The sequence below is a fragment of the Nicrophorus vespilloides genome, unplaced genomic scaffold, assembly GCF_001412225.1.
Source record: "Nicrophorus vespilloides isolate i.1.1-1 unplaced genomic scaffold, Nicve_v1.0, whole genome shotgun sequence".
In the NCBI taxonomy this organism is placed as follows: Eukaryota; Metazoa; Arthropoda; class Insecta; order Coleoptera; family Silphidae; genus Nicrophorus; species Nicrophorus vespilloides.
Window position 1 is genome coordinate 311,028 of NW_017097317.1, and position 24,841 is coordinate 335,868.

At 35.7% G+C, this 24,841-nt stretch overlaps 1 protein-coding gene across 2 annotated transcripts in view; it reads right to left on the reverse strand.

Annotated features, from left to right (window-relative positions):
• Positions 1-24,841, reverse strand: part of LOC108559780 (insulin-like receptor) — a 37,867-nt gene that overhangs the window by 1,700 nt on the left and 11,326 nt on the right. The window contains exons 1-15 of one of the 2 annotated variants that reach the window (XM_017917127.1): positions 13,123-13,218; positions 7,308-7,660; positions 6,180-6,901; positions 3,906-4,083; positions 3,731-3,847; positions 3,306-3,662; positions 3,068-3,248; positions 2,825-2,988; positions 2,583-2,759; positions 1,282-1,474; positions 1,097-1,224; positions 850-1,032; positions 652-791; positions 349-594; positions 24-289 (exon numbers count right to left, since the gene is read on the reverse strand). In XM_017917127.1, coding sequence (XP_017772616.1) covers positions 24-289; positions 349-594; positions 652-791; positions 850-1,032; positions 1,097-1,224; positions 1,282-1,474; positions 2,583-2,759; positions 2,825-2,988; positions 3,068-3,248; positions 3,306-3,662; positions 3,731-3,847; positions 3,906-4,083; positions 6,180-6,901; positions 7,308-7,464 — 3,209 coding nt within the window. In that variant the 5' untranslated portion in view covers positions 7,465-7,660; positions 13,123-13,218. Of the gene's footprint in view, positions 1-23; positions 290-348; positions 595-651; positions 792-849; positions 1,033-1,096; positions 1,225-1,281; positions 1,475-2,582; positions 2,760-2,824; positions 2,989-3,067; positions 3,249-3,305; positions 3,663-3,730; positions 3,848-3,905; positions 4,084-6,179; positions 6,902-7,307; positions 7,661-13,122; positions 13,219-24,841 lie in introns of those variants that run through there. The other variant, XM_017917126.1, reaches the window with a different exon arrangement.

Here is a 24,841-nt window from a genome sequence, read left to right on the forward strand (position 1 = left end):
CAATAATGAAATCGTATATTTACCGATCAGTTGCGTGCTCATTAACCGTTTTGATTGCACATCTAGTCTGCGCTTTGCCTTTTATGTCAAGGGCAATCCCTTCGTAAACCATACCGAAACTGCCTTGGCCCAATTCCTTGATCAAAGAAATCTTCTCGCGCAGGACCTCCCAGTCGTCAGGCTCGTACACGGTGCTTACATACTCCGGATTCACAGTCTTGATCAAAGTGTTATCATTCTTATGATAAACGTTCTTGTACACCACACATGCCAGGACGACAATAAATGTCTAAAAGCAAACAAAAATATTAAAAAAAATCTAAATTAATACAACTTTTTAAAACTTACGAAGACGACTGCCAGTCCAATAGCAATTTTAGCAAGTTCAGAAATCCCAGAATTAGGCTCATCAATACTAAATGTGGAATACTTCGAATCGTCTAATTCCGAATACAGCTTCGAATATTCGCCATAGTCTGCTTGAGATTTGCCAATGACACGTAAGCTGTAATTACCGGGGTTCAATTTCAAAGTATACCGCTTATTATGCTTCAAATAATCCAAAGCAGTTATGCACTCCAGAATAGGCTGAGACTGAAAGAAATACGAATATGAAATCACAAAAAAATGCAACGAACAAAGAATACTAACATTTTCTATATCAAGCCGCTTGTACTCGATTTGATAAGTTAGGATATGGCCGTTCGGATCCAATGGCTCATCCCAGACGATTGTAACCATGCTCATACTCTTATTGGCAACCCTAACTTCAGTGATCTTGTCGGCACCAGCTGAAATCAAAACACTGAAAATTGCAATAAATTAACTCTAATAGTTGTATAATTTAACCTTTGCTCTCGGTTCGGGCGGTGGTTAAAGCCTTCTGACTGCAATAACTCATATCAGTTGGATCATCCTTATTCTGACAAGCTTCAATTGTAATTTCATAGGCCGTGAAGTGTTTCAAGTTGTCAATACGCAATTCTGTTTTCCCATACACCTTGTAACTGAATACAATGAATTTACCTTGCACTGCAAGTAAAAGAAACATAGGAAAATAATCGATTTACATAATTGTATTTTATGCGGCAATTACTGTCTGTTTTATTTTGTGTAGAGAAGGACCTGTTCTTAGATTCGTCATCCGCCAATGAGTTGTTTGGAAATTGCAGGTTGTAGTCGAGGTCTCTCTTGCTGCGATCTTTGTTTATGAATTTCTGTATCCTGAGAAATAACCTCATGTATTCTTGACAGCACATGACTCTCGTCGAACCACCTTACCTCTTTACATATACGAAGTTAATCAAGTTATCCTCGAACATCATTTGATTACTAACATCTTCAGCGTTCTGCTTACGGATCGATTGTGGTTTGTTTGGAGGTGCAGGTCTACATTCGCATGTATTGTTCTGCTGCTTTACAGCTGTCGATATTTTTGTCTCTGGCTTCGATACGGTTTCCCGATGCATACTGGCTGCAATGAAATAATTCACGGTTCGATTGCGAATCATCACGTCTCAAGAAACTCATGAATTCGCAAATAGTATTGCATCAAATATGTACATGATAATTACCATTTAACAATTAGATAAAATTATATTTAAAGTTGTGATCTAATATAAAACCAAATTATAAAAAGCAGATGTAATTTAAACCAGTTAATTTGATTTTTCATCTCCTGGGTATCCATCTCAAAGTACCATCGCGTTGATTACGCAATACACATTTTACATACACATCGTAAAATCCAATCAAACTTTCCTGATATATTTGGTTACATGTGTTTGATGCACTTATTCAAAGGACGTAATGCTAATGTTACATAGACAAGCTTTGAATTATTGAGTAAATAATTAAAGCCGACTTAATTATAGTTAGCTTTCGTACTAATTCCAAATTTGCTGATGTTTATTTTAATTAAAGGGTGTGCAAATTCACAGGAAACCTATTTATTTACTGCAGATGCAATCGACAATATTTGGTTTGCGAATTTAATTAACTCCTTCCTACGCTTGTTCTTTTCCAGCTTCACCAGTCGGAATCGAAAACACATTAAGTTGCGTTTAAATAAATATGAGCGTTCGGATTAATCGGTTGTACGGATTACGCAATGAGATTTTTAATTAATTCGCTTAATTAATCCCGAGGCAAATTTACATTTGTTAAGTAATAATAATAATCATAATTAAAGAGATATAACGAAGGAACAGCAAGTCCGAGTTGGCGGAGTGAAGAAATAAAGAAAGGAAGAAACGTAGACAATTTCATTTCGAGCAAACAAATATTGAAATGAAATTCAATACGGGGATGGAAAATGAGGGTCGTAAATGAGGGGGAACAGTTGCGCTTCAAAGGAATTATGAGAACCTTGAAGAAGTATCCTGCTCTCTTTCGACTCAATTAATGAAGGAACGTGCGTATTATGTTTTACCTTATAAAAATAAATTGTATGGTAATAATAATGAAAACGCAAGAATTTGCGTCGCTTTTTTCAAATTAAGGAAAGCAATATGAGAAAAAAAATACGTCAATGTTTACGGTACGGAGTGTCCGAGGCGCCAGAGAAAATCAATGAGACTTACGATTACAGTAATTTCTGTTGCGTAGGATGTCCTCGCGTTTCTGATCCCTCCTGATGCCTGTGATGATGTAGTAGGTAACGTTTCCATTGGGCTGCAATGGCGGTTTCCAGGTCAAATCGAAGCTGCTGCTGCTCGATTTGTCAGTCTTGACGATAATGTTGTAAGGAACCGAAGGTCCTAGAAAATTGATTAATTACATGATTTCAATTGTGCACATATAGTCTTTAGCTGAAGGCACTTACTGTCTGCCATAGTCCGGACGTACTGGATTTTGCTTTGGGCACCCGATTTTTCAGTGGCAATGGTATAAGTTCTTACATAGAAAGCATATTGAGTATACGGTTCTAAATGTGTCAATATGTGAGTCGGCTTCTGATTGTCTATGTAAATATCATCTACCCGCCATCTGCGCAATCAAAACAAAGTAATTTAGAGAAATAGGCCCAACTCCTTTCGGACGTCACGGAAGGAAGCTGGGTGCTTACCCGTCACCACCGCAGGCATCACGACCATCATACAGCGTGATATTCTGCTCGGGAGCTTTGATACTATATACCACATAGCCCAAAAGCGCTCTGTGATCCTTCATCTCGAAAGGCGCCCAAGCTAGGACAATCGCTCTCGGACCGCTGTTCGTCACATTGACCACCAGATTCTGTACGTTACCTAAACAAATTTGTTTATGGTACTCCGTAAAGATGGAAATACGTTTTAAGAACTTACAAGCAATCCGATCGCCGTTCGAGTTACTGGCCACGTCTCGTTCTTCGAATTCACTAAGGTTGGCCATCTCCCTCAGCGCTTCTATCTTATACATGCAGAGTTTCGGATTGAAGTGGAAGAACAGGCCGCCGTGGTCGATCTTCAGAGTTCGATTCTCGAAGTCCCATAGATCCTGCAGATTCTGATTGTCTGATACAATGACCACGTACTTCTTGAATTCGAGCGAGTTTCCCCGTATCACTTTGAGATTTTTGAAAAAGTTTAGGGAGACTAGGGGAAACGATCGGACAACTTTAATGTATCCATCAATTTCCTCAATCATGCTTAAGTTCTCCTCGAGCTCACTCACTACGCTACCTGGAATCATTCATGTTTATTTTTTTTAATGAATTTATTATTCACTTCCGGTTGTCTTCCACACTTACGTCCGCCGCTCCGGATTTGGATTTCTAAGGACCCGTTGATGTGCGTGCAGCCGCGTAAACGTTTCGCCGTCACAACGCTGTCTATGACCATACCTTGGCACTCCTTCTTGCATCTACCTATTGGGACATTTGAGGTAATCAAATTGGACTTTACACCAGGATCAACTGAACTGACCTAAGCAAGGGAAGCATTTGTGCTGGTCGTAATTCTCCGTGTAGTCGGAGGGACACTCCAGCAGGCATGATTTGTTCAGCGTCTTGTAAGGATACTCCTGCGGTATTGTATTATACTGCCTCAATGGTCTAGGTGTATTTATGCATTCCTCCTTTGTGACACATCGCCTTCCCAAATACTAAAAACGTGCGAACCACATAAATTATCAGAGGATTCATATGGTTGTGCGTTTATGATGCGAAGTGGCACTTGCCCAAAATCTACCCACAACACCACATTTCTATTATATTAGTTCTCCTTCCATCTGCTTAGCTTTCCACAATTGTCAAAGAAAAGTGATTGCGATTTGAAAACACACCCACGCGTGGAAAAACCATGCTCAACCTAACACTCTCCTAACATATCAAAACGGGCATTTGTGTGGGCCAATTACTCATTTCCACAACAAAAACCCACGGCTAGACGTTCGTCTGTCATGCCTAAAACTCTATTTCCAACGGAAATTTATTTATATTTATATTTGCTTAACCCTCCGTCGGTCTGCCAAAACAAACAATCGTCCGCAATATTTGAATTCCGCTCTGAAACATTCATACACGTTAGTTGTAATATCGCGTGTATCTAGAGAAATACTGCGCAAACGGTTCGAATCAAAAAATACTTTATAACAATTATACTTCTACAACTTCGCAATTCGATCAACAAATAGACACGTGCTAAATGAAAGGGAGAAAAACGATGAAAGATAAATGAGGAAAATCGACACAAAGAGGACAATCGACGTCCTCAAAAAAAAGTTTAACAATAGAATCCCACCAATTTTGATTTGCTCACGTTCCGCAAATTGTGTTTCAATCGATCACGATTTATTTTTATTTTCCATGTGATTGGAGGACATGAACGTGTTTCTGTAAACAAGACGGATCTTCGATCTCGCTGGTGGAAACAGACAGTTTCCACTTGTCTCCTGTAATGATGAAATATGCGGTATGTTTCCTTCTATTTAGAGATATCGAGTAAACATTACAATTGGACTGCGGATCGGTGTCACATTCACCCCTTGAAATAGGTAAATATCAATTGAAATAACATACCCTCCAGAATTTATACATACTACTCCAGAAATTATCCTCGTTGCGCTATGTTCAAAACTAAATCTAGCGAAAACCAATATTGTAATAACGCTCGAGCAAATATTTACTTTCTGCAGAAATATACTTTAATACTTTTAGGAATTGTATTTTAAATCGTTGAACTAAATCTGAACACTCGCGTACATATCAAGATACAGTAATAAAATGTAAATAAATCAATATGCGTATCTATAATGAGTATAAATTTAAATTGAACTTGAACAATATTAAGTACAAAGTCGCTTGAACTTAAAAATTAGTTTCCAGTAATTTGTTGATTTGCGTTTATAGTATATAGAATTATAATGATGGCAGGTTTATTTACGTATGCGATTGAAGAACTGTACCATATCTTTCAATGAATCATTCAAATGTATGAATCAATTTCCAAGCCTAATTGATTCCGGAAATTCCTAGGTATGGCGATGCGGCGATTTCGAAGTGCAGCCCACGTCCGACAAGTGAACATCACATCACGTTTGTCCGAAATGCTGAATTATGTATGTCTCTTAATATGACATTAATAAATTTAATATTCTTTTCGACTCGTTTAAAATACACATGCGATCGAATAAAACGTGTAAACGAGGCGTTTTCCCAATGCGCTGAATTATTTATGCTTTCCCCTCTTATTTAACATCATATACATCGCATCGTCACTCTTCGCGCGGGAAAATCGACGCAATTCCAGTTGGTATAGCCAGTCTTTTTAGTATCACTACATGTTTCTGTCCCCATACTTTCCGGAACTTTAAACAACTTCCTCACTCCTAGACATACCATTAAATATACATTTCTAACAGTACTAAATAACAATTGTCTTCTAGTAAATAATAATAAAAATGTTTGAATCATTTAGTTAATAACTTTCTCATTTCATTTTATTGTGAAAAGACCATTTCATAAATAAATTATAATTGGAATTATATTTTTGTTATTTTTTTTTATATTCTGTATATCTGTGATTAGTTATGATAAAAATATAATTAATAATCATTGGAAATTTACTGTCATCTAATAATGAATGTTCTTTAAAAAATAATCATTTTTCAGAATTGGGAATTAAGGTTTCAGATTGTATGATAAGGTAATTAAGTATTTAGTTCAGAAAGTGCGTTGAGTAATATATGCAATGAATTACCTCATATCTATCAGCTGGACAATAGCTGGTACAAGTACCATCCTCGCCCATGGTAAAGTTACGGCAAACGTGGCAGACTCGAGGGTTATCCTCGCGGCATCCACCTAAGCACTTTTCATCACAACACTTCCCTTTGGCGTCGCACGTGGTCTTGCAACTCGAGGGACACACCTTCTGGCAATGCACCCGATTCCAACATAGGAATCTCATGATGCCATTTTTGTTCTTCGAGGCCGGGCACAGGCTGCTACTCTCTTCATCCTCGCCGGGACAAAGTGGACACTCGTTTTCCGCCTTAATGTTCTTTATATAGTGTTCCCCTTTCTCGTGCGCGATTTTATCCCAGTCGATTGAGTTGACGAAGCATAGTTCTGGATTCTTGTCGATGCGAATGAGACCGGCCTGAATATCGGTGAGTGAATACAAGCCGACCTCCTGAAGACCGGACAGTTCGTAAATGATGAAGGAATATCCTAGCACGGTGTCCTGACCTCGGATCACCGCAAGATTAGGGAATAGCTGTCCGACGCTCCTCAAACCGTGCACCCTGTAGAGGAGCAAGAAGTCCGTGATCTCGGTGAGCTCCGGGAAGCTGATACCCTCGAATTCGGTGTCCTCGACGGCATCAAACAAGGAAATCTGCACGAACCCCTCGACCACTCGACATCCTCTTAGATTGAGCAGAGCCTGCATAGAGTTTCGCACGTCGATACTCTTGCAAACTGGAAAGTAGCGGTACAAAAAAATAATGTATATATAACAAAAGAGTTATGAAGAGAAGAGAGCTATAATCGGATAATGATCACTTAGGTTTTGTAAACTAGACAGCGGAGCGAGTGGGAGAGAAGGGAAATGGGAGCGAGATTGCGGCGTCGAGGAATGCAGTTGACCGGACGGAATTCGCGACTCTTGGGTATTGGTCAATTGTTGAGCTGGGCCAACCGCGAGCGGTAACTGTTGCCATTGTCATCATCATCCTTGTCGTTGTCCCCTTTGCAGTCGCGGGGACAACAGGATCGGAATTCATTCATGAAAGTTTGTAACGTATGCATCGTTGGATGGGTATATGAGCGGATTGTTGAATGCATACGCGCACAAGCGTGTTGTATACGATGCAATTGTACTTACTACCGCTGGTATTGGAGTGGATGTACGCGTGGGCCTTGGGGCTGAGCCCAGCGGTGATGGGCATCTTCTCCGAGGTGGTCGGCGTAGAGCTGATGAACGCGAGCAGAGCCCCGGCGAACAACAGGGCTCCACCAGTAGTTAAGCCCGTCGCGGCCATCAGTGGCGGCAACAGGAGATGGACATGGGTCCGTTCGGACCCCAACTGAACCTTCGTCTTCTTCTTCTTCTCCGCGTTGACTCCGAGCTTCCGATGGAATGTTCGTAACTCGATGTAAACATGTTATTTACAGCGAGCGGTTCCAAAACCCAACAGGTCGCGGCTCCTCGCCAATTGCATCCTCCGTCATTATGATCTGGAACATACAAGTAGGTAGATTGAGGTAGTGTTCAATTCTTCTTTTTTATTTTTAATTGTTCGTTTTCCCCCTATATTTTCATTTCTCTCTTTTCTTCTTATTTTTTTAAGGAAACCTGGTGAAGCCTGGTCAAGTAGTACACTACGTACATATCCTGCGTACAGCCGCAATGAATGAATTAAACCGCGCACAACAAACAAATATAGCCTGCCCACGGGCAGACTCTCTGCCGCATCAAAGTCGAAACACGCCATACCATGCCATTCCTTTCCGTGCCATTCCAAGCCATGCCACACCAATAATACTATATGACCAGAGCATACATACGCACATCCAACCATACATACAAACGCTCACACACAACGGCACAGCCGGATACGGATACTGGAATACTAAATTACGATACCAACGGCAGCAGCACACGCATTCATTCATACCATCGTCATACGACGGGCCTTCCCAATCAATAAACACCACATACGACCACAAAACGTGAACAACGTGATCATTTACCAGCACACATCCCGCCGTTACATAAGAGATCGCGCACACATAAAAACACTCAATCCCATACAAACATGTACGTATACAAACACACACACGAGCGCGCGCTAAAATATCACGCGAATTCCATTCCACATACCGAATTTTCAATTTACGACTTCGCTATTTATTAATAGTGATGCCATTTTACTATGAGACCTTTATTTTTACATCCAAGTTCAACAACAAGTTGTTCGCTAAAATGTTGCTGCCGCTCCGCGAAGAGATGCGGTTTTCGGCATTGGAACTATATTTAACCGGCACCATGCTTACTCCTAAACACATCTATACCATAGCATTATCTTTTAATAGCGCTCACATGTTACATATTGTACAATAATAGATTGAAATCTCAATGAAAAAGTAAATAACAAAGTTCGTACATAAACAAAATTTATATTATTTATAACAATCCCCAACTATGATACATCAAAAAATAGTATTTGAATATGAAAATAACAACATAAGAATAAATAAACAAAAACGTATTTGATAATTTTTAAAGTCATTGACATACAAATAAAGGTATGCAAATCAATATTTATTTGAATATAAAATTATTTTACTTTACAAAAGAAAAGTTTTTATGTTGCAAATTTTCTGAATAATTTATTTCGCTTACATTACTCGTTTATACATTATTTACATATGCTTTTAAGTAGCTTAAATTCACGATGAAATACATTGTTGTTTGAGGGTTGTTTGTTTGCGCGGTGGTCTGCAAAACTTCTTGTTATTAATCTTTATTGAAACACTCTAAGTAGTCTGTTGATTTTCTGTGTACGAACTACCTCCGCTGCAATTTGCATAAAGAAAACAATTCAACAAATGCGTGGTATTTGCAGCACAATACGTCAAAAGCAAACGTCAGTAACTCTTAAAATTTACTGCTCATTTTTATTTTCTTGGGAGGAAAAAAATATTTAAATGGCGATTGGAAAGACTATAAATCACTTCACGGCAACTCCGCACCTGGACCGAATGCAATAACAAACAAAACCGAAGAAATAAGCTAAAACTAAGTCCGGTTTGAACGGACCCATAACGTTATATGTAAACTGGTATTTTCGCAGAAGTCATAGAAGTATTAATAATTAATGAGCCAAGAAGAATATAAAAAATACATATTTTACAAAAATTCCGGGAAACCTTACGTCCGGTTACAACATTTGAAACTAATTTCTTTAGACGATTTTTTTGTTGTTGTAAAAAGCATGAAAAGTAGAAATTACCTGATAACAAACATTTCAATCATAATAATATCGCGTAATGCATACAGCTAAGTAAACTATATAATCTAAAGTGTCAACATCATTATGTATTCGCTGTTTAAATATTTAAATTAATATGAAAAAAAAAGATAACATATAGCTCGTCAATGCTATGAATTTATCGTTGTTGTTGTCATTAAAAATTGCAATAATACAAGTAATTATTTGATATATAACTCGCGTCACTCATAGATAATGACCCATTTTTTTTCGTTGCGATGTCTTTAATGAAGAAGCTTGAATAGGTTAAATTCACATGTATATCTTTACCAAACAACGTTGGAACGTGTCTCTACAACTTAATCAACTGTACACATATATGCATAGGATTCTAACTGGGTTTTTTTACAACCTTTGCGAAAAATGTATCATGGCATAAGCAAATTTGCTATTTTAATATTTGCTCATAAACACGAGTTAATAAACTACAATAATATAGTTAAAGGTAAAACCTTTGTTTGTTGTCATTCAGAAAATGAACATCAAATGAGAGAATAATAATAATTCGCAGAAATATTTTCTTGTTTCTGTGATAATTGGAACATGTAAATGTTATTTTGTGTGCGTAAAATAATGGTCTAAATCAAATGATATCAATAAAACCTCCACATATTGCAAATATTGTCGCCATTTGCAATTATTTAAACACAATATAATAATATGGACAAAAATTTCTGGACAGCCGTTTATTAGGAACAAACCCTAAAATGGACCAATGAAAATGTAACTTCTGATAAATGGGCCAGCCGTTTAATCGTGATAAGATATAATAGTACTGATGTGTTCCGATTAAGCGGAAACAATTGATCAAATTTTAACGTATTTTGATCAATTATCCAGGTTTAAAGGATTAAGCCACTCAATGATTGAAGAACAAGAAAAACATGTGGGTTATGTATATACGTTAATTTGGTAACAAAGAACGTTGTTGTTCCTGCAGATTATGCTGAGTGCTTCTAAACGTCATATACGAACAGGACAAATGAAGTTTATTGGTAGCAATACTGAAACCGTTTGCCATTTGCTCCCATGCGCTAATCATCAATTTAACAGTCAGTTATCCATATTGAATATTGATCCGAACGGAATGATGTCACGGCATGAATGAATCGACTTGTCTAAATCCGTATTTAGCAACGTACGTATGTACGTTTCATTCATCGGCTTACAATGTCGCAAATGCGCGATAAATTTAATTATTATTTGTTTCTCGATGAAATTGCTAATAACTATCCTCCGCAGTGACATTAAAGCGAGCAGCGTAATTTGCATGCAATTAAATGGACGCAATGAAGGACAGAAAATTGCCGAAACGCATGCATACCCGAGATGTTATTTCAATAAAAATATGCCGGTTCGCACATATCTCTCTCTCTGTGCTACAGGTAGTTACGGCTTATTAAAGTCACTGAAATCACCGTTTTTATCGCGCTATCAACATCTCAAATGGAATATCTTTTAGATTCAATTTGCAACGTGATTCAATTCAAAAAATGGATGACGATGATGAAACTGCAACGTTATTTTATCGTTTTTGTTTACATAATACGTAGATTCGACAAACAATATGTATTTACAGAATGAAATTGTTGAACAATAAGTAAAATTTCAACACAAAAGTAAATTAATAAAGAATTTATAAATTAAATGAATCTGTGTATTCCACGTTTTTTTTTTATAATAAAAAGATACTTTGTAACAATGTTTAATAAGTAATGAAGTTTTATTATAAAAGCCGCAATATAATGCGCTTAAAGGTACGGTTTGATCAAAAGCTTAATAAACTGCTAAATGAAATAAAATAGGAAGGGAAGGCCATAATGCCAGAAGAAAATACTTATAAAGTTTGAGTGAAATGAAATTTGAGTCTGCATTAAGATCTGTAAATATACAGTTAACAACAAAGCAAAGTATAAGTACTACTTGTAATTCCGTACATTTTGTTCGAGTATTAGAGAAATTCTACGTTATAACAGATTTTTTATTTAAAAGATACAAAACATAAATATTAACGTAAAGTACAATATATTATGCACATAACATAATTTGGAAAATTTATTTTCATGGGGAAGTTAAAATATTGAATTTAGTTTAAACACGAAATGTTAAAAATTTTGTCAATTTCTTTGATAGAAAAATTAGTAAAACCAAACATATTTCCTAGTAAGCCAGAAAACATTTTACATTATTTAAAAGATATTTTAAATACAAAAATAATAAATAAATAATAAGAAATTTTGTAAAATATTTTATTCCGAGATAGCCGGAATTAATTTAAGATGTATAAATCTTCTGGTAATATCAGATGTAGTAATTTTGCCGCGAGCGTTTTTTACATTGTACAGGATTTGTATTTCTCTCCTAATTCCGTGGATTCGTGCCGTCATTATATTTAGTTACAGCTCATTAAAAACAGAGTTTTCGTTACATAAGACAAACAAACAAAGCACCCACACCGAAAAATATCGCATAACAAATGCCGCCCGATACTAATTGGGGAAAAAGGAATACTTCCCTGGATGATGATGATGGTTCACCGTACGTAGCAGATCTCCGATACCTGCACCCGGATTCCGGGCTGCAAACCACGACATTCCGAAACGCGAGCATTTGGATTCTTATGCAAATAGGGATTTGACCCTTCTTTCAGGCGGGTGATGTAACTGGCGTTCCTTCCATCGAGCAGCCGAAGTGGTGCGGCGCGGCGCGGCGTGAGCGCGGCTCGTTCTCTCGAGGCGGCTCGAGAGGCACTTGTATCTATCCTTCACCTTCAACCATCCAATGGTCAGGTTGAGGTTGCGAAAGGTTAGTGATCGCTTCGAAAATCACCAATCATCGGTCGCCTTAGAAAATTTCATTAAAACGTCGTTCCCGATCAGTTCCACCTCGAGTACAAAGATTACTTATCAAAGAGACAAGGATGGTCGTAATAATAAGAATGGTGGATGGAACACCGCAGAGGCGACAACGACAGCAATTATTGCTATTTGCACAAATGAAGGCAAACGCTCGATAATGTTGGGCAAAGAAGAACAATAAAAACTCAGGTGCAATTACCTCCTCCTCACCTTCACATCGCTTTTATTCGCGCGTTGTTTGCGAATTACTAATAATCTGAAACGAGTTATGAGGGGCAGCAAATATATATATAATATATATATATATAAGATACATGTATATTATAATAAAAGCGGTTGCATTTCTGAAGGCGAAATCTATAAATGAACCGACGATTTCGAACACTAAGGACACGAGTATCTTTTTGAATCAGACAACTATTTTCGTTACGCTTCGATTATAAATCAGTACTATACTTCAATAGGATGAAACTACCAATTTATAAAGTATCAGGATTGGGCTTGTTATACGAGGAAGCTATAGATTTGTTTCTGGTGAAAATATAAATAAATAGGAAATAATTGGGAGCTTTTGTTGGATGTTTGCGGCCGGATTTACGCGAGTAACCGATAAAAATAACCCAATCTATTTATTTTTATACAAACGCAGGATTCGGCTGGTGCCTTGACCTGAACGAACCGAGGCGAGTGAAAAAAAAAACCGTATACTTGTATACAATACTATTCCGATTACGTCTTGAAGAAATTGGTCGAAGAAGAAAGAAAAAAAATGTTTTGTCGGACTTACGAATCTATTCGAGAGCGTTGATGAGAGACGACTGCACCGTAGTATCAAACTCGAAGTACAGCAAGAGCTTCGATGATAGGTGGCGAATTAAAGGCAATTTAATCGATTGATCGTTGTTGTCCTTCTCTTCTCGTTCTCCTCTACTTAAATTTTCACTCGCACCGAACGGTCATAGGGCAATCTAGTTTAATATGCAAATGGTAATAATTATCGAATTAGCTTCGAACGCCTCTGCAGATCGGCGATGGTGATGGGAACGGTTCGCTCGAGAATGCACCCCGGTTTGAATCGCAAACCCTTCTGACTGCGTTTCAACCCTCGACTCGTTAATATACCCTCCGCGAAGGTGGCCGAACGCGGACGGTTCTAACCAACATGCGCCGAATTTTGCCGACACCTCCGTGTATGGTGATTGTGCGACACGACCCCACAGATGCTCCACCCCTTACTAAACAAACTAGCACGAACAATGGACACAATAAATTCCAATCGTGCATCCGGAATTAAAATTTTAATTGAAATTAGCATAGGGAAATGGATCTTCGGAAACCGAAACCGTCCGGCTTGATTAAATTTTACAGAAACATATCGATGACTTCCCCTTTTCTTTAACTTTAAAACAAACAAATCCCTGCAGACTTTACTTATAGTTCAACCCAACAACAAAAAACATCCCTTGGAATTAAATCTTCATAATACGTAATTAAAAAAAAACAAGTCATAAAAAACTACTCTAAAGACGTAATAGTAAAGGAAAAGGATTAGTTAAAAGCATTAACATACTTAACAACAGCGACATGCTGTAGGGGAATTCAATAATACAGCGTACTCCTGGGGATACAAGTCCGCCAGTTAACATCCTTCAAAGCGAATGCTCGGCGCTTGATCCTGGGACAGAAATTCACCTCACATTTTACAAAGCTACATTTCTTTTTCTTGGCTTCAACCAATATCCGCATTGTTTCCTTTCAGTTTTCATACTTTTCGATGTTACACAATTTGTTTAAAAAATGTTCACTTTGTCGAATTAGTTCAGTCCCTAGTAAATAACAGCAACTCGATTAACGCTGTTTCAATATACGTTTTTCAAAGGCACGCATAGGGAGTAAAAGTTATAATAGAATAAAACTAAATTTCATTTTGATTAAAGTTGTTTCAGTATACGTGGAATCAAAGCTTTGTGACTTGTAATAAGGCTTCACAAGAAATCAGTAAATTGAAGTATCTGCACTGCTAACCAGGAAATTGCAGCGAGTATACTTATTACAAAATAATCTTGGGAATGAAAATTCGATAAAAAGAATCACCTTTTGATCGAATCCTTGTACATGAATTCACAAATATCGAATATATTACTATAATTATATAAATTCAAGTAATTTTAAAACTTATAATTGTAAATAATGCGACGTATTTTTAATTGCGCATTTTACATTATAAAGTATTTTAAACTTTTTACTACGCACTGAGTCGATTAAAATAACGTTACATAAACAAACCTATTCTTGTTTTTTTTTGTCAGACCTAATCCTAATAACTACAAACGAGTATAAATCTGCAATCCACATGAAGAGAGCTTTTCAATTATTTTTTAACGAGCCATTAAATTTAATAGATCAATGTACAAAGTATGTTCAAAATAAGTAGATTGTGCAAGAATAATATTTTTATTAAATAAATATTTTTACGATTTATGTAATATAATTTATTTTATATGAACTTGTACTTATATAAGATTGTAGTACTATAAGATTGTAATAATAATAATAATAATAATAAAAATATAGCAATAAATATGGTTCATCAACTTTTACTATTTACTCTGAGATCTCTATACGTTTGGAGATTTAAGCTTGGTATAAATATAATAACGGATTGTTACAAATTGTTTCATAACGCGATTGAAAGAAGCGTTTTGGATGTGAGAGAAACCTAATCCGACAGAGAGCTAGAAACTACGCACATCCAGTGGTTTGTAATTTGTAATAAAAACGATGTTGATAAAAAAGAATCGCTCGTTGGATAATTTGCAACGCATGAATCATGCCATCTACTAACTAACAAATTCTAAACTAAATTTACATTTTTCATAAACAACGAATTAAAAAAAACACGCGCACGCACATATACATATAACGTGCGGGAATTTTATCAACGCGTTCACTCAAGGTCTGACTCAAGCCACTTTAATTCCATCTAAATTTAGATCTAAATCAAATCTATAAGATGTTGTATTTTCTCGTTACACACCGGGCGCAACAACGATTTTCGTGCGGAACGATGATACAAGCTCCTCGTATTTGTACGTGCGAATGATTCGTGTCAACAAGAAGTTCAAGTCAACAAACCCACCACGAAATTATGTAACGACAGGCGAGCAGATCACACGGAAACTTTGGAAAGTGGTGCGTTTGACTTTGGATGTATATAAGAGGTAGGATGAGGGAAGGAATGACTTCGATTAAATAACGGGACATGGGGAGTACACTTTAATTTTTCCTACACATACCTCTGAATCAATATTGACCCAAGGGTAGTCTGGAGTTTCTCTTTTGAATGGCATACGCGTTGGAGTAATGCGTATTTACTTGGCGGCTGCTATACCCTTGATGACCTTAACCACATCATCATTTCTCTTAATACTCGAGAACATCTTGAAATTTCTGTTGAACCGATCACGATCTATTTATTCTTTCTTGAGCAAACCGCTGATATGAGAAGGTGCTCCTCGTTTTAAAGCAATGCTTAAAAGAATAGCAGCAAATAAACTTTCTCATCGTTATCGAAGTATACAAGAAGCATATACTTCAGAATTTCCTCGAACCGAATCCGAGGAACAATGAACAAAACTACTCTAATCTACTTCACGGCTGAAAGGCAAAGCGATAAAACGCTTTCATTTCGCGTACAAACACACACACAAAAATAAACAATAGCCAATCAGCAGTAAGCAAAAATTTTCCACCGATTAACAATGATTTATATTTGACGTAGATACATTGAGTACAAACACAACCTATTAGCTATTGATTCAATATTGACATTACGAATTTAAATCAACTTTCAGCATTTTCATATAAGTCAATTTTTATTTCTTTTAAATATGTTTCGAATTATATTCATTTTACATTACTTATTATGGAATTATCGAACAGTTAAAATCTAATTATGAAACACAGTATATTTCCGCAGCAACAGGGTGCGGAGAGTTGACGCCCCAGGCGCATCTATCGTAGGGGTGCCATGTAATAGGTAATAGTATTATTTTCTTGAAGGGAGAGGAGGAAATATTTATCCCCTTTGATTTCTTGATGCGCAAATTAGATTTTTGTCCCCAGGCACAAAATATCCTTGGTGCGGCCCTGTATGTAATACAAATGGAAGAAAATCGAACAAGTTATAAAGTTTTATGGTATATTTTAAGTGCAAATTGAATATTGGAGAACAAAACAGAAACCGCGTTTGTTTTGGAAACAATTTTCCAATTAAAATCCATATGATGTGAACGGCGCACGTGTAAAATGTTTTATTGCGGTTTTACTGCGCAATAATTGTTAAATTTCCGATAAACTCGCTTCCTTCTCTATTACATCGAAACAATGTTTTAAATTTAGTGCTATTCCATCAATGCTTATCAGAGAAATAAAACAATTAAATAATTTTTAGATAATTGTAACTTAAATTAAATAATTAATTATAAATAATTGTGGATTTTTAAATAAAGTAAATAAAATACTAAAGGAATATTAAAATGTAACAGTAACCTTTACAGAAGACAACACAATTCCTTCATGTGCATAGCAAGTGCAAGAAAACCTTGATTTAATCTCGAAATGGATAAAAACAAGATGGAATATACAAAACTAAATCCTTGCATGTCACCTTCACAGTAAGAAAGAGCTATCCATCAGTTTCCCTTCACAATAAAACAAATATCAGGAAATACATCTGCATAAAAGATTAATCCAATTATTTGGTGATTCCTTTTCCCAGTTATTATTGCATTAAGTGAAAAGAATATAATTAGCAAATAATAAATGTTATATAATTACAAACAAAACAAAAACAATGTGGGTAAACAAATATGGAGAAAATTGATGGATCAAGTTGGATACTTGGGGAACTCCTGAATGAGATATATGTCCTTGACTCATGGCCGTTTATAATCACTTACGATTAAACAAGTATGACCTAAAAAGGTGGAGGTTGACCTGAAAACGTCAGAGTCACATAGATGATAGATTTAGTTAGGATGAGATCTTCCAAATGGACAACTGTTTACAATTGAATCGTTTGACAATGCTGAAATTATATTTAAGATTTGATTAACTACCTGAATTATTAAGTAATTAAGGAAAATTACGACTGATAGATTTACTACCTAAGATAATAGAATGAAATTAGCATGGGTTGTGTAATAAAAAAGGTCAATAGTTTGATTGTGAAGAGAAGTATTGAATATATAATATACGCAGTTGCTAAATAGCATAGGTCAAAAACAAATAGTTTTTGGAAGGATGTGAACGTAAAATTGAAGGTAGCCACTAGGACGATAGAAATCGAAATTCGAGGAATGTAAAAATAGCGACTCGGCGTGGGCGAGACATGAATGGCGCAGCAAACGGTGAATGGAATTTTCGGGGCCCTTCGGGCGGCGCCACCTAGTTCGGCTCTTATCTTCACAGAGATAATAACAGATCATCTCATCACTGATCTGGCCCAGTGATGGGACAATGCTTGCCATATCTAACTAAGCCGTAATCTCGTGCAATTACTTGTATAAACAATCCATGTAATGTATGGACATCTACGTAATATTGACTGGGGTTGAAGAGGTCAGGCTTTATCTGGTTTGATAATTTTCGCGAGCTCAAGAATCCTGGGTGGTACAGGAACAGGATAGGCGTCGCAGCCCTCTCATCCAGAACCAGCTTACTTTGTCCTACAAAGCCATGATCTTGTTGCAGTAATGTTAAGTGCCGTTATTTCTTAATCGCATGGTGCACGTGAATAAAACGCAGTTTGTAGTAGCCGAGACCTTTGAGAATTCGTTCCCATAGCCATAATAATATTATATTTCTCTCTCGCTCACCGAGCCTCGCATTATCGCGCTCGTAAAATCTGTTATGCTGATTTTTGTTGCATAGCCATACCACACCATTCCACGATAGCCAAGCAAACCATCCCATCCCATGCCTCTTCCACCCAACTTTACGACCCGCGTATTCGTACATTTGTTGTTGTTGTTGTTGCGGCAAAATCGATTAACTGTAATGTAGAGAGCCGCCGGGATGAAACGAATATTGCCGGTATTGTTCTTCCTGCTCCTTTCACGACTTCCCGTCCCACCGTTTTTCAACCCCCCGAGCACATTTGAAAACAGGACAATCGATTGAACGCACACACAAAAGAACTGGAAAAAATGATATTAAAATAAAAAACAAACAAAACATAAAAATAACAGAACGAGCGGTGTTCAGTTTCTGCCAATGACGTAAACGAATTCCTGATACCTCAATATAACGTAACCGAATAGCCGTAATCCACTCTTTAGCGGATTCATCAATTGGAAGCGAAGTAGGAACGTGATCTTCGCATCGCAACGACTGCTTAAATGTTTGTTTTGTTTTTGTGAGTGTGTAAATTCTGATTTAACAGGATCTCATATCCTTGATTGCTCTCGGTAATAGGATTTTCTTGTTTGATTTGTCTGACGTACGTTCTTTGCGGGGTGGTGCATCGCATATCGCATTTCCCTAACGAAAATAGAGCGGGAAACAAACATTGTAATTTGCATTAGCATCAGCCTTTCTCTGGATCAGAGTTTTACTGAAGCAATCTTCTGTGGACCGCCCAAGTGGGGTTCGGATAGACTGATGAATAAACAAAAACAGAAAATATAAAATGAGTGCTGACTTCGCATACAAGGAACAAGAAGAGATGAACAAATTATTGTAATTAGTGCATGTTATAGACCACGTTGTTCTCAGAAAATTAGAAATGGCTTTTGTACCACTCAAGACTAAACTGATCCACAGGCACTAGGTGGTCCTTCGCTGAAGGAAAAAAAATGTTATCCACATCAGCAATTGATAGGATTAATGTCCTTAGTTACAAAAAATTTCATCAGGTTAAGATAATAGAATAAGATTTTCTTGAAGGAACTTGTTGAAAATCTTAACTATTCCAACAACAAATATATGTCCTTACATGAAAACAAAACTACCTAATCTAAGGAGGTATGAACAATATCCTTGTCTATCTTAACCAACTTTCAATTGAAACAACAACTATATTTATATAACTTCACAAACATATATATTTACTTGTAGGAAACAACAACATAACATATGTTGTTATAGATAATGTCCTTGTATAGAAAAGATTTCTTCACAAAATGTGGTTGGAACAAAAGAAGGGGAATTTTCGAAGGCGCCCATCGAACAAGGAGATTAGAATTGCTGCGTTTCTTTTTGCCTTTATCTGTTCTGATAAAACGTGAGTGTCATGCGAGACGGCGTATCAGTACCGCCTGTCATCGTCGGGGCAGAGTTAACACCATGTTCTTGACTCTTTCAACTATTTTTCAGACGCACCTCTACAAACATTTGTCCAAAGTGAATACAGTTAAACTAAATGTTTTCCAACACATTCGAAGATATATCTATCAGTAATTAAATACAAACATATTATTTCTTCATCTTTATACTCAATCATACAATTTTACATACGTTTCAAATCCAATCGATTAGTCATTCGAGATATTTCAAGTAAAACATAATCTGAACAATTTTCTTGAATATAAACATGTGTTAAGATCTAAAATCAATCATTCATTTGAGATATTCCGAGAACTTATCTATATAATCTCTAAAACCTCTTAATCTCATTAAACTAAATTATTAATAGGAAGCGGATTTCCTATTGGATTTTTTGGGTCATCTATTTGATTTACAATAACAAATAAAAAATCTCGAATTTTCTTATGTAATTAACAATGTTTACTCCATATCAATAATTATTTAATTTAAAAATCATTACTAACAATTTCCATTCGCTTTTATTGAAACCAGTATAAATTCCATTTTGAAGGAATTCGAAGTAGCGAAAATATCATTAAATTAAAAGGTGTATGCTGTTATTCACACTTTGGACTCGATTAATCATATTTACAATTGTTTCTTTCCTGTCAGTATTCAACTACGATCGGTTATTTTTAAATCAAAATTACAACTGTTTTAAATTGCTGAATGAAATAGTATATAAGGCTAAAAAATATATTTTGAAAATTCGTGAATTGGAAGAGTGAATTGAAAAAATTTCTAGACAACTGAATCAAACAGCTACGTCAAGATTCGTCCTTTGACATACCAACCAAATTAAAGGATAATTCATCTTTCCTGGACATCTACAATAATGCCCCACTAGGCAAGTTCAAAAGGTGAGTCAATGCGTGTCCACCGCCCCTCAAAGAATTAACGTGTATCGATAAATGAAATAAATATTTATTGAAATAAGACCAAGAGACTTTCCTAATTATAATTAAATTAATGAAATAATGTATTTCCCAATTAGAAGTAATTAATTAGTCTGTCCCAAAAATAATAATTACATTTTGTAATGACTTAATTTGTATATCTTATTAAGAATTAATTAATAATTAGTATAAATTTAAACTAATCGAACATTTATATACTAGGAATTATCGAGTCTCGCGTATAAATTAATTAGACATGTGCTTTATGGTATATAAAAATTGTTAAAACTACAACTAATTTTTAAAGTATCATTTATACAAAAGTTAAGAAATGCTGTTATATTTAATATAAATATAGTAAAATTATAAATAATTATAAAGGAATGAATGCCTATTTATGCATTATATAATTGTTCTATTGTATTTATTTCTAAAATTGCTAAGTCCACAATAAGAGAAAAATAGACTATCAATTCCCATTGGTTGATTACGTTTAATCTGTATAAGTATATAAACATAATAAATATTTTTTTAAAATGTATATGAAAACAATTTTAATTGTTGAAGAAATGAATAGCTGCTTATGCATTACATAATTATGCTACCAGTGAAGAATTTCCATAATTTTCAAAGTTAATTGTTTAGTCATCAAAGTTGGTCGCTTTGAAGTTGTAAACGCAAAGAGGCTACCTTGTAAGGTTAAGTTGATTGGCTTTCCGCCGAATTACATGGTCTATACATCCATTCAGAATTAGAATGTGTGCTATATATATACACAAACATTAACGAAGGCGGAGAGCCCTGGGTAGAGAGTCCCAACGAAAGAAGCTTTGAGGCGATATGAATGAATGTTGTTGGGTTTGTTGTCGGGCGAAGTTATTTAAAGGCCGAGTGCGTTCGGATCGTCGATTTTTCGTGGCAGCCTTCCTCCGTTTTGGGCGCGTGGGGCCTCAACCGGATGATTTATCAACGCGACTAATTCAAACATTATTAGACTTTTAGGATCCCATAAATCCACAGCTATCTCATCCGTCGTTGTTTGTGTTGCGTCTTTATTTTTATTCATACCGAAGATACTCATATTTTTTTTGGTGTGTGTGTTTGAATCTTTCCAATTCATTTCGCTCGCATACCGAGCTCAGGATTTTTCCTTCAGCTGTTTAACGTCCAATATAAAAGCCGACTAGTTTAACGTGTGCTCTTTCCTCTTCCTGCTATCCTCCTTCGTATTGTTTTTATACTCTCTTCTATCTCTGTCTCTCACCATACAAATATGTGCTTTTTAGTGAACGTTGCGTTCTTTCGCAACATCGCGGATTTGCGTCATTCGGAAGCGCGCGACTCTCTTGGAGTTGTTTACCTGCGAGTTAGCAATTAGGTGGATCGAAAACAAAACGTTCCAAATTAGTTCATCCGGTGGTATAGAAATGCGCGAGTACTATATAATCACATGAAAGATTCAAAAATCCTTTTCGCCCAGTTAATTAAACAAAAATCTTCTGTTTGCTTATGAAAGGTAAACACTTGCATAGATTATTTATTAATTCCACCCCCTTAGCTTGAGCAGATCTATCCCTCATCTCATCCCGTCTTTTTTAATATTGCACCTTGTTTATACCGGAATATTAAATCTTTTGAAGATCAAACAAACAGCTATCCTCGTTCGGCAGCATTGCAAGAATACCTCTCCGCCACCTACGCCGCACCGCAGAGCCTCCGCCCTTACCTTTCATCCCTGTAACGCGCAGCACTAGCTATTTAATATGCTGGGATTCCCGACAAGCTGAGGCACGTGTTCCCACCTGTCTGTCCGTATGAACCGTCGTACACAAATGAATTTTTAATAAAAAATGTTTTTAACGATGAACTCTTCATACCGTTTACAATTTACTTGCAAACATCGTGTCTCCATTATGAAATATTCATTTTATTGAGTTTCCTACTTTATGAACTGACATTCATTCAATTTTAAGTAAGAAATCACATAAAACCTAACTTTACCATATTGAAAATCAATATGCTTGTACCCAACTTGAAATTTATAGAAATTAACAATTATTAACAACAAACAAGGCCACCCTAACCACATGGCTATAGCCCCGGGGCGCCAGCCTTTTGGGACAGAATATATTCCCCTCCCGTGTATTTTCTTATAAAGAAGGGAGCATAATTCTTAGAAACCTACGGGCGTCCCTCCCCTTGTATATTCTTATAAAGGCGCATTATTCTTAGTAGCCCATGGGTGCCAAATTCCATAGGACAAAAACATTTGCAAATTAAACAATTACGCAACACCTATTTATTGATTGATTGTATGATCATTATTACTATGGACTAATAGTATAAAACTATAGATTCTAAACTTATATTAAAATACTTCTAAGTATTATACTATTAGAGACATCACATAAAACCAAACATGACTCAGAATTTCAGTCAATCTTTATAGAGAAATGTATATAAATAAAAATTTAATAAAATTTCAAAGTCTAATATTGGTTATTAAACAGTCTTGCTGAAAAGTATATATATTTTTGTAATCGAGTTTCATTAAAAGTAATGGAATGTGTGTTTGTTTTCCTGTATCGTAATGGAGGGACGTATCCTGATATAATATTAATGGTTGTAATCGATATTATTTGTGATTCTAGAGAGCAGCCGCAGTTGTAATAATAACATATGTGTATATATTTACATGGATTGTAAATATAGGAAGTATCCTAATATAATATTAATAGTCGCATATTATAATATTTACTGTTATATTGGTAATAAAGTTAGCAGTGTTTGTTGTAGAAAAATTAGTGGTAATAGTTGTAGTATGTGTATTTATTTTCCTAAATCAAAATTGCGGTAGGTATGCAGTAAAACTTTCGTGCAACGAAGATACAAGTGTATCATTAATAGTACATGTTTGTTCATTAATTTTAATGATGCAAGTAATTGGATTACGCGATGAATAATAATCAACAGTGAGGCGTTACTAAGAATCAAACCGTATTTCACTTATTTGCGGAAAAAAATAAAACAAATATCCGATTTTAATTAGAATTTGCATTTTCCCGCGCATCGCATAATGTTTATCAATGTGCTGAAAGGATAACCGTTGAACCCGTGCGTGCCACGAACGCTTCTTCTTAAAACAACAACAAAGAAAAAAAGAAGAAGTACAAGAAAGAAACACCGAGAAGATCGTGCATGCATACAACGACCCACGGATGGCCATAGCACAAGCTCTTCTAATTATATACTTTCCGACTAGATTGAAAATCTCTCATCCAATACTTCTATTAAAAAGGTATTATTTCCGTGAGATACACGTGCATTTATATACCTTCCGTAAAATTAAATTTGTATATCTGCTTCATCGAATACTGGAGGAACTTTGAACATTTTTTTTTGTTGTATATATCTTTATTTGCAGCTGTGTGCGGTTCGCGCAAAACACGCCTCTGGGAGTTTTACCTAAACCGATTTATTGAAGTTTGAATGATTACAAAAGCGGTGGAAAATAAATAAATAAAATATCAAATGTATTTACAACACCGAATTTATCCGCAGTTCAGGTTTCCACGAGAAATCCCTTGTAAAGCAGATTATTTATTTGTTCCGGTCTTTTTTATGTTACCCTACACACGTTTGGTGCATTGCAATATTTTTGCAATTTCATAGACAATCTATAATACCACTGGCTTACCAAGAGGAGATATTGGATATATAGTAAGAGGAATAGGTGCAATAGTTGTAGTAGGAGGAAGAAGAATAATAGTTGTTGTAGTAAAAGCTTTAAGTGGAATAATCGGAGTAGTAATCGCTTGAGGAATTTGAGTGGTAGTAAGACGAGGAATACTGATAGTAAAAGTTCTAGTATGTGTATACCAATTTATAAAGCATAATATGAGAAGAGTCCTTGTATAATACTAATAGATATAATCAATACTATTTAGTGTCATTGTACATTGATAGTAATAGTAGAAATAGTAACATGAAGCATAATTGCTTAAAGTATTCTATTCATTTGTATCCATATCCTATTCAAATAATAACAGTTACATAATTATATAAGACCAAAAATAGAACAAGATAAATATTGAACCTCTCCGTCTAATACTATACAAATAAATTACAATAACTTTTCAACTTACGAACATTTGTACTTTAAAATTTTATAAAAATAGAATCAATTCATTTTGATGTATATATATTTAATATAATTAAATTTTTTCGACTTACGCAACAAAT